Source organism: Pteropus alecto, unplaced genomic scaffold (genome assembly GCF_000325575.1).
Source record: "Pteropus alecto unplaced genomic scaffold, ASM32557v1 scaffold68, whole genome shotgun sequence".
Classification (NCBI taxonomy): Eukaryota; Metazoa; Chordata; class Mammalia; order Chiroptera; family Pteropodidae; genus Pteropus; species Pteropus alecto.
In genome coordinates, this window is record NW_006441386.1 from 7,484,806 (window position 1) to 7,495,458 (window position 10,653).

General features: G+C 50.5%; 1 protein-coding gene across 1 annotated transcript; it reads left to right on the forward strand.

Moving 5' to 3' along the window:
* The first annotated feature begins 1,246 nt into the window (after window positions 1–1,246).
* On the forward strand, window positions 1,247–9,096 carry ZP3 (zona pellucida glycoprotein 3). The gene is made up of 8 exons (XM_006918570.1): window positions 1,247–1,552; window positions 3,578–3,696; window positions 5,395–5,498; window positions 5,574–5,751; window positions 5,843–5,960; window positions 8,287–8,378; window positions 8,518–8,645; window positions 8,879–9,096. Exons 1-8 carry the CDS (start codon window positions 1,247–1,249, stop codon window positions 9,094–9,096), a joined length of 1,263 nt encoding a protein of 420 aa, XP_006918632.1.
* The last annotated feature ends 1,557 nt before the right edge of the window (window positions 9,097–10,653 follow it).

The window sequence follows — 10,653 nt, forward strand, 5'->3', positions numbered from 1 at the left end:
TTGTGCAGGTGAGCTTGGAGCCTAAACTCTGAGCTCCCACCTGCTTCTCTCTGCTGTCTCCACCCACACCTTGAAAAGGTCAAAGGAAGTCATGGGGGTAATCTATTCCCTCAGTTTATATTCCCACAAGTAAACTATAATATTTTTAAAAATGAACACAAAACCAAAAAAAAAAAAAACCCACCAAGGGGAGTATTTTAGCAACTTAAATTTATGGTTCGACTACTTTAGAAGCAAGCATTTACAAGTGAGTATACACTTCTGCTCATAGGAATTACGTACCATTAATTATCGTATTTCTCCTCCCCTCATGAAGGAGTTTCACCCAGGCCTGGCAGAGTATGCCATCAGTAAATGCTGACTCTATCAATTCTTCTCTACCCTCTCCCATTCTCCTGCCAGGACTGGTGCAATAGGCTCCTGATCCTCGTCTCCAGTCCTACTGCTTCCCAGCCAGAGCTAGCCAGATCACTCACCATCTTTCTGTAGCCTTCCTCACCTGCAGAGCAAAATCCAGCCTCTCAGCTAGCACCTTTGTGATCCTCCCCACTCCTCTAAACTGCTCCCCACCCTAAGGCTCCAGTAACTCTGAGCTCCCGGGTTTTTCTCCCAAACCCACCCAGTGCCCTTTCTACACCTCTGTTCACACAGCTGCTTCTGCTTAAACTGACCTACCCCTCCTACCTCCCATAATATAGAGCAGTAACCCCATAATATTCCCTAGCTCCTATAATGATGCCTCCTTCTCTTCTCACTTGGAATGAGCTCCCTGCCTTCTCTGATCAAATTCTCCCCACCTTTCAATCAAGACCTTTCTTCTGGCCTCCCCCCATTGACCTAGGACAGCTCTTAGCTCCCTCCCTGGGCTCTGAGGTCAGGGCCAGCAAAGGGTGGACACACGGAGTGGAAGTAGAAAGGGATAAGAAATTATGACTGACCAGGCTGCCAGCCCATGCTTCTCAAATTTTAACGTAAATATAAATCACTTGGGGAGATAACAAAAAAAAAACAGATTCTGACTCTGTGGTCTGGGGATGGGCTGAGAGCCTGCATCATTTCTAACAAGCTCCAGGTGATGCCCATGCTGTAGCAGAGGGTGGGCACTTTGAGCACTAGGGGCCTCGCCAACTAAATTGTTGGGGAAGGGAAGCAGGTGGGAGCCCAGGTGTGAATGGCCATCATCCAGGGTATAAGACAGCGAGTGGTGGCTGCCTAGCAGTTACCAGTGGGAGTGTTTGCAGGCATCATGGCACTGCGCTATGGGCTTTTCATCTGCCTTCTGCTCTGGGGAGGAACAGAACTGTGCTACCCCCAGCCCCTCTGGCAGGGTGGGGCCCACCGCTTCCTTCCCTCTAAGCCACCCCTAGTGGTGGAGTGTCTGGAGGCTCAGCTTGTGGTCACTGTCAGCAAAGACCTTTTTGGCACTGGGAAACTCATCAGGCCTACAGACCTCACCCTGGGCCCTGAGGGCTGTGAGCCCCTGGCCTCTATGGACACAGATGATGTGGTCACATTTGAGGTCGGGCTACACGAATGTGGCAACACCGTGCAGGTGAGGCTTAGGTCTCCTTGGTGGTCTTGGCTTTGTTGGGAGGACATGGGAGATGGCCAGTGGTGGGGAGTGTGGATGCAGAGCCGGTGTGAGGGGGGTCTAGGGCAGCTGGCTTTTACTTGTGGGGTAGAATGGTGGAGCAGCTGAGGCTCGAAGCTGGGGATCAGTATGGGGTGAGTTGGAGGAAGCTCTTGGATCTAGTTGCTGAAGTTAGTCCGGAGAGGCAGTGAACTTTGGCCCAGACCCCCATTCTGATTCCTGAGGACTTAAACCTCTGGAGATCATCCAAGAGTGATGTGGCCCAAGGGGGATGTGAGGATAACCCTGAAGGTGGCCTGGCACTTGCTGGGGGCCCTAGAAACTTGTGTGAAAGAGATCAACTTTGACACCTCAAAGCCCAGAAGTAATCGCCCCAGGAATACAGAATTTTGGCCTCTCAGTTGGGATTAATAGTTTAAAGCCTTGAACTAAAAGTAGTCAATCAAGGACAATAGGACCACCTCTGTTGAAGTTCTTAAAGACTCACAGGGCCCCTGGAGGCAGCCTCAAGTTGGAGGTGCTTAAGGTGGGAGGTGTGTGCAGGAGGAGAGCTGAGTAGTCCAGCCAGACCACTTCCCTCAAGTTGGGGGAGAGACATACAGTGAGTCCTCACTTAACGTTGTTGATAGGTTCTGTGACTTTAAGCAAAATGATGTATGGTGAAACCAATTTCACCGTAGGCTAACTGATACAAATGAGAGTAAGTTTCTAGGCCATTCATCAGTGTTACAACGAAATTGCTATACTCGGACTACAAAGAGGGGGCCTTCCAGCAAGGCAGGGCTGGCCTGGGCACAGGTCCCTAGCTGGTCCATAATCCCCTAGACCGACTTCTTGCTGCCCCACAGAGAACCTGTCTTCTCATCTATTATGGGGCCCCCCGCTCTTGCCCACCTGGCTGTGGACTCAAATCTCAGTAGTTTGGCTGGGACCCAATGAGCCTAGTCCCTGGAGCCCTCCACCAAAGTTCTGGTCTTAGGTGTGGCTCCCAAGGTTTACCTTGAGGCTCTTGGCCCCTTGTATCCCTGGGGAGAAGCGGGGCCAGAGAGGTGCAGGAGTTATTCAGGGAATTATTCTAGCTTAGTAAATCTCAAATCTTGTGCATTAGACTCAGCTGAGGGCTTTTAAAAATCCTGATGCCCATATCCTAAACCAAGTCCGAATAGAAGTGGGAGCCATTAACAGCTTTAAGATCTCAAGCGACTCCAACTAGCCTGGCAACTCCTTTTCCAGTGCACTGCTTTCCACGGTTTGTTTCCCAATCTTACCTGACGAGAGTCACCTGCGGCCAGGGCTGTGCAAGCCCACATTTGGTTTAATGCTCTGTTGTCCTGAAATTCTTAACTTTTGAACACTTCTATTTTGCACTAGGCCCCACAAAGTATGCAGCTGGTCCATTTGCGGCACTCAATAAAAAGCTAGGACTCTTTTCCCCAGACCCAGACTGAGGGGTTAGGCCGGGCCAGGATTCTTCCTGGGCAACTTGCTTGGAAGGTACAAATTGTCCTGGTAGCACCTGCCTTCCTGCTTCAGGCAACCACTGAACCGAATCCGCTTTCTGTGAGTGGGCTTGAGAATAAGTCAGAGGGAGAGCAACAAAAGTGTTTACTGCTGTGGCAATGAGTTAAAATTCCTCGAGCTTCCTGGCTTCATCTTGGGGGATTTCTTGGCCCCAGGCCTCCCCTGAAAGAGGAAACTATTGGGGTAGAGGTTGCAGCCTGAGCAGAAGAGCACATGCCCAACGCCTCTGGCACCTGTTTGGTGCTTGATACAGCTGAGTCAGACCTCTGCACTGCTGTCAACACTTCAAGGGTGAAAAAAACGGAGGTGTGAGGGTGGTACCTGTCCGAGTTCTCCTGGAGGTCAATAGAAAGTGGGCTTTGTTCTCTCCATCCCCTGTGGGCTGCCCTCCCTTTGCCCTTGCATGGGTCAGGCCCACCTCTGGCAGGTGAAGGTCCTGGGGTTGACGCCTCTTCTTTCCTTCAGGTAACAGAGGATGCTCTGGTATACAGCACCTTCCTGCTGCACAACCCCCGCCCTGTGGGAAACCTGTCCATCCTGAGGACTAATTTTGCAGAGGTGCCCATCAAATGCCTTTTCCCCAGGTCAGTGTGGAACGGGCCTGTCTCTGCTCCTGCTACAGAGGCCCCTTGGCAAGCTTTTCAGCCCCTTGGCAACATCTGGCAGCATGGCAGCAAGAAGGCAGAAGTGCTTGGGTTGTGGTCACTGCCTTCAGCCCTGGGTAGGGTAGGGGACCTGCTAAGTCTACTCTGCCTCTGAAATGCATCCGGGCCACAGCTGCCTCATGGTGGAAGCTGCAGGCTGCCCAGCCCAGGCCCCCTCAGAGTTCAGAATACTTTTAATAGCGTAGGGAGATGTCTCAAGCTCTGAGCACCACAACCTGCTCTTTACCTATGGTTTCCCCCAGTACATGAGTGTGGGTTGGGGAAGCTCCTCAAGCCCCAAGCACCAAGCAGTGCCTGTGACTGGCTTATAACAATGCTGAGTCCTGTGCTGGGCTGAAGGCCTTAATTCCTGTCCCTTCCTCTAGGAGCAGGTAAGGGAGATAGTGCTGGTACCATGAGGGCACAAGGGATGAGCCACATGCTTGGGGAGGGGTTAAGGGAGAGGTTCCAAGAATAAGATCGGGGAGGTGGTCTTGGGACAAGTAGAGCTAAGAGAATCTGGGCAGAGCCACATACACCCCATGGGAGGGCAGTGTGCCCCTAGTAGTGGCTGCAGCCTGGGGCCTGGAGCCTAAGGCCTAATAAGGGGAGGACAGATGGGTTCTAAAGGCCAACAGATGCAGCGAATGTGTTCAGGCTCACACTTTAGCAGGCGCCCCTCTGTGAGCACCAAGCAGATTGGGTGAGGATGGCTTCTCAATCCAGAAGTTCCCTGGTAGCTGATATGAGAGACAGATGGGAGTTAGACCAGCTGGGAGACTGGGATGAGATAAGACCTGATCTGTGGCAGCAGGACTGTAGGGGGCTGACTTGAGGCAGCAAAGGTGAGCTGGATGAGCTTGGTGCCTGACCATGCAGGGGCGACGGAGGAGCCAAGGGCAGGACTCTAGCATGCCCCCCAATAGGCCAGAGATGGAAGCCTTCCTGGGACCACAGTCATTTCCACTTTAGAATTGCTCTGCCTGGGACTGACCTGAGAATGTTGGCTCACCAGGCCTAATAGCTGCAGACAGTGCAAGGTGGCCTGCCAAAGGCAAGGACACTTTAACCTAGCTCCCGCTACCTGAGGCCTGGTTCTCAGGTGCAGCACTCAAAGTAGCTTCTCCCGTGGGATCCCATGGGGTCAGCAGGGCAGACATCTGGAGACACCTGACTACTTCCAGGGACCTTCCTGTCCTAATACAGGCTCAGAGTATCTCACTGGTTTCTCAAGAACCGGAGTCTAACTGCATTTATCTCTAAAGGACTTCTTTCACTAGGACTGGCCTCAAGAATCTTGAGTGGTGCAGAGAGGGACTGCTGCCTCAAATCTCAAACAGGAGCTGCTAGAATGAACCTTAAGGATGTGGGTTTAGAAACCAAACTAACTTGGTCTGTCTTCATGCTGTAGTCCAAATATCTTCATGGCTGGGAGCAGTGAGCCCACTGACAGGTGTCAAGTTTGAGAGGTTAAGGGACAGGCTCAGACTTCATGTGTCTGTTCAGCTGCTTTGACTGTCTGCCTGGCTGGATCACAGCTGAGGACTCTGCAATGAAATAGAGTGCCCCCCCCTCCAATATGGGGCCAGATGAGGTGAGCCCCAGGCCAGGTGTGGACAGCTGCTGTTCTCTTCCCAGGCAGGGCAACGTGAGCAGCCAGGCCATCCTGCCCACCTGGGTGCCCTTCAGGACCACGGTGTTCTCGGAGGAGAAGCTGGTTTTCTCCCTGCACCTGATGGAGGGTAAGCAAGGAGGGCTGGCAGGGGTGCTGGCCGGGAGAGCTCTGGCAGTCTCTCACTCATGGCTGTGCCCTTCAGAGAACTGGAGTGCTAAGAAGAGGTCCCCCACCTTCCAGCTGGGAGATATAGCCCACCTCCAGGCCGAAGTCCACACTGGCAGTCATGTGCCACTACGACTGTTTGTGGACCACTGTGTGGCCACACCAACGCCAGACCGGAACACCTCCCCATATCACACCATCGTGGACTTCCATGGGTGAGGGCTACGCTGCCTTTCTGGGGAACCCCCATAACATGACCCACACCATCTTCCTCACCTTCAACTCCACCACTTGTTCTCTTCAAAGGTGTCTCGTGGATGGCCTCTATGATGCCTCATCTGCTTTCAAAGCACCCAGACCTGGACCAGAGACCCTCCAGTTCACAGTGGACATGTTCCAGTTTGTTAATGACTCCAGAAACATGGTAATAGTTCTTTTATTACCCTTCAGTAAGAATGAACTTTAGGAGTCAAGCTGGTCAGACTTACTATCTACTGCTTTAGCTCACTCTGCCTCCATCCTAGTAACTCCACAAACTTACCAAGTAAATGAAGATTTTACTAGATCTTATAACTTTGAGAAGGCATGGCATTTGGTGACCAGGTAACTGAGCATGTCCTCACTAAGGTCAGCAGGACCAGAACCTAGTGGATGGTGGGTTGAGTAGAGGAGTTGACAAAAGCAGGTGTCAGCCTTCCTGGAAGCTTTCTAGAAGGGCAAAAGAGGTGAATATGAACTTATTTGCATACAGGGTAGCCTCTTAAACTTGATCATAGGTTAGAACAGTGACCTTTTGAAACATGAATACATCAGCATCACCTGGAGGGCTTACTGAACTAGATTGCTGGGCCCCACCTCCAGGGTCTGGTTCCATAGGTCTGGAGTAGAGCCTAGAACCTGCATTCCTAGAAAGTCTCCAATGGCTGCAGCTGCTCTGGGGGCTGCCTCTTGAACTAAACTTAAAAGCTTACTTAACTAAGGGGATGGAGAGGGTGGAAGCTAAGATGTAGACTGATCCTGATGCCTGAAGTATGGACAGATGGGGCAGGAAGCTCAGGTAGGACTGGCCGCTAGCCAGAGAGTGCTGGTAGAATCTTACAAGCAAATGGCTTTTAAATAAGTTTCCGGAGATAAGAGTCCACAGCGGTGGGGGTGCAGTATAAAGTGTGGAATAGCTAGTCAGGAGGGAGAAGTGATTAAAGCAGGAGTTTTCAACTCTGGCTCTATACTAATCACCTGGAAATATCAAACATACTGCTATTTGCATATAACCCCATACATTTTCACTTAATTGGGGTGGGGCCTGGCATCACCTTTTTCTACCATCTTATGAAAATCTACAAACATTAAGCTGAAAAATTTACAGAAAACACCTATGTACTTACCATCTAGATTCTACCACTAATATTTTCTGTGCCTTCTAGTCTATCTTGTTTTACTTGGAAATGCATCAAAAGCCACTTAAGCTCCCAGATGACTCTAACAAGCAGTCAGAGGCACAGTCTGGGCAACATTTGCAAACGGTGTGAATTTATAGAAGAGTACATCGATGCTCCCTCTCCTCACCTAGCAGTCCTGTTCTGAGAACAGAAGTAGTTTAATACAGACTAGTAGGAAGCAGAAACTGAAGCTGGAGAGATGTCCTAAAGCTTTTGATGGCAGGTCCTGGGTTGAATGGAGCTGGGGATAAAGGAACAGACTCAGAAAGGGTCCTGGCCCCACACTGAGACCTTGTGATTCATAGGGTAGAAGATCCCGTTTGCAGTAGGGAGTTGGTGTTGACTTCAGAAGTGGTCCAGTGGGGTGGATGGGGACGAGGTTTCAGACAGGTGGCCATTAGCATGGGGGAAACCTGAGATGGTATCTGCCTCTCCAGAGATTGGAGGGTAACTAAGAGATCAGAGGATGATGATCAGTGGAAGGTAGCCTGAACTCTGGAGTGGGGGCAGTTCTCTTTCATACGTAGGGAGAATGGCTGGCTGACTGGCCATGGCACCAAGGAGAAGGAATACCTTATTCAAGAGCAAATGGGAAACCACCTTAAGATCTTGGACCCCAGTGAGCATCAGAAAAATGTACTTAGAAGAAGTCGATAAAAACAGTTCCCTTCCTGGAATGAGGACTCCGAAGGACCTGGAACCCTTCTCTGGTGGTGCAGATAGAAAGCAAGTGGCTAGAAATGCATCCTGGCTTGTTTAAGTTTCCGAAATGATTTCCCTGCCTGTGTACTTGGCCACTAGGTGGTGACCAAGGTTTGTGGTTCTGCAGAAGGCTTCAGAGAAGGAGATGGAATTTCTACATTGTCTCAGGGTTGACTGGGTATTGCTTACTTTATGAAATGGGATTTCTTCCTGGGGATGCCTTTGTCAACAGGACCAGGGCTGACCTGATCCCTGGCTTTGTCAAAATTCCCCCTACCCTAGGTGGTCAGGGGGATATCGGTCCCTTTGGGCTTGATTCCTGGGCCTATTCCAGAGGTTCTGACTCAGTGGGCCTGGGTTGGACATACTAAGTGACTGGAAAAGTTTGGGAAAGACTGGGGCAATAAAGATGATGGGTTACAATTTAGAATTTAATTTGCTACCTGCCCTGACATTTTTTGACAAGTTAACCTCTGAACCTCTGTTGCCCCATCTCTAAAATGGGGCTCTTCCTTGTCTCCAAGAGTTAAGGGTTATGTAAGAATTGACTTATGAAAGTCACTGACACAGCCTAGAAGTCTACCTAGTAACAGCTGTCTTTACTTCCAGGTATATATCACCTGCCATCTGAAGGTCACCCTGGCCGACCAAGTCCCAGACCAGCTAAACAAAGCCTGCTCTTTCAGCAAATCCTCCAATAGGTGAGGAGACCAGATTGGACATGGCTGGGGTAGAAAACTTGATTGGCCATTCTCATGTCTATTCTCCCAACATGAACATCATCAGCAAACTGCTTCCTGCAGGCAACAGTCATCTAATCCCCCTGTCTTTCCCTCTTAGCTGGTCCCCAGTAGAAGGCACTGCTGATATCTGTCAATGCTGTAACAAGGGTAGCTGTGGCATTCCGGGTCGTTCCAGGAGGCTAGTGGGACAATCGCACAAGTCTGCTTCCCGCAGTCGCAGGCATGGTAGGTCTTAGGTTAGCCACAGGGCTATTGCCTTCCCCTCATTCTAGGGCACTTGCTGTCACTTTAAGGTGACATTCTTCTCCTTTGTCCCCCATTTAAGACTGCTTACCCCTGCGAGTGCAGTTTGGGGCTTTATTATTTAAAACCTAGTTCAGCCCACCGAGGCAGAGCAAAGTCACTAACCTGATTCCTGGTAAAGGACTAAAATGACCCTTGGATGTCTTGTCTTTCAGTGACAGAAGCAGCAGATGTCACAGTGGGGCCACTAATCTTCCTGGGAAAGGCCAGTGACCGTGGTGTGGAGGAGTCGACTTCTCTCACATCTGTGATGCTGGGGTTAGGCCTGGCAATGGTGGTATCCTTGACTCTGGCCACCATTGTCCTAGGTCTTGCCAGGAGGCGTCAGGCTGCTTCCCGCCCTGTGATGTACCCTGTGTATGCTTCCCAATAAAAGAAAGTAACCTTTGGGGTGTAGCGCAGTGACTAGAGATGGGAGTGAATTGGGAGTGGCGTGCATGAAGGCAATCTGTAAACAGTGCCACGGTTCAAATAGCACAATCTACGTACTGTGGAGCCTCTAGTGTGAATCTAGCTGTCTGTACAGTGGAGAGGCCAGACTGGATTGAAGGCAAGCCTGTATCTTCCTGGCTTTGAGCATCATGCAAGGCTCATCTTCCCAAGGGCCATTATGTCATGTCTCCAAGGAAGCGAAGATGAAAGCTGTTGAGGGCAAAAGTAGGGTGGACTCTGCTAGCTCTACTTCTAGGTTAGCAAAAAGCCTTGTGTGTCCCTAGGCCACATGCATCCGATTTAGGGGGCGAGGGAGAGGACTAAAGGGCTTCTAGCTACCTCACCTAGGGGCAGTGGGCAGAAAGCCACATGTTCACATGTCCGAGGCCTGAAGGCCAGAGGTGAATGGGTCTAGGGCAGTGGTCTGGGCAATGGTCACTTGAGCTTGAAACTGCTATAGAGGAGCACTTGTGAGGGTGTGAGTATGCTGTGGTGGACAAGTCACCAGCTCTAAGGTAGGTGCCTCAGGAGGGTGGGGCTTGCTTTGTGCTTCCTGTTGCTGAAGGGAGCCGCTTCTCTGCCTCTCACACCTTCATGCCACTCTCCCCTCATAGGCTGCCTTCCTCTCCCAGGCCCTGGCCACAGTCCCTGGGAGTGTCCAGCAAAGGAATAGTGCCCAGGGAACTTGTGGCCCCTTCCCCAGGGAGTGGGATCGTGCTTCCTCTGCTGAGGGCTATAAAGCCTCTCAGAATGGGCTGGTTCAACCTCACTCCAGACCCTACTCATTCGTTCTCGCTGGGTAAAGGTCACCTTCACTGTAGAAACTCAGCTTTGCTAGTTACCTGCTGTGCGTCCTTGGATCCTCAGGGGTAAAACAGGTGGTACCTGCTGGGCATAAACTGGTTGGAGTCAATAGGCACTTAAATGCTGCATCTTATGGTTCTGTCTCTGTGGCCTTGTGTCTGGCTGAGGTTAGGGGCTCATATATGTTGACACAGGCATAGAGGCAGATATCTAAGGTACATTCAGAGCAGGGTGTTGTGATTCTAGGTCTGAGAAGTACAGGAAGGCCCTTGACCTAGGTCCTTGCCCTTCCAAGTGATGTAGGACAGGGTGAATCACTCCCTCGAGTAGATTCAAGTCCTGCACCAAGAGAAAGGATTCTTGACAGAGCATAGGAAAGAACTCAAGGGCACGCCAGTTAGAGATAAAAAGAAAGGCAGAGAAGGGATGACACCGCATAGACAGTGTGGTCTCCTCTCAGAGACCTGAGAGGGACCCCAAGTATTTAGGGAACTTAGTTTATATATCATCCTTAGTTTCTATGAATTAGTTTAAAAACTTTGTTTACCTCTTTTGATGGTATGGGTATATAGTGTGAATGTAAGGGTTTGTAGTGTGACAAGAATGCGTAGTTAGCAAGAAAGCCTGCTAGCAATCCCCAGCTTTTGATCTATAGGCTCCCCATGGTTTTTGGCTGTAGGGAATGAATGTAGGG

What these genes read in the sequence shown, in the direction of transcription:
- ZP3 (XM_006918570.1), top strand. Translation starts at nt 1,247, where the DNA reads ATGGCACTGCGCTATGGGCTTTTCATCTGCCTTCTGCTCTGGGGAGGA. An exon ending in ATCAAATGCCTTTTCCCCAG is followed by an intron (nt 3,697 to 5,394) that starts GTCAGTGTGGAA and finishes TTCTCTTCCCAG; the next exon opens with GCAGGGCAACGTGAGCAGCC. An exon ending in TTCCCGCAGTCGCAGGCATG is followed by an intron (nt 8,646 to 8,878) that starts GTAGGTCTTAGG and finishes CTTGTCTTTCAG; the next exon opens with TGACAGAAGCAGCAGATGTC.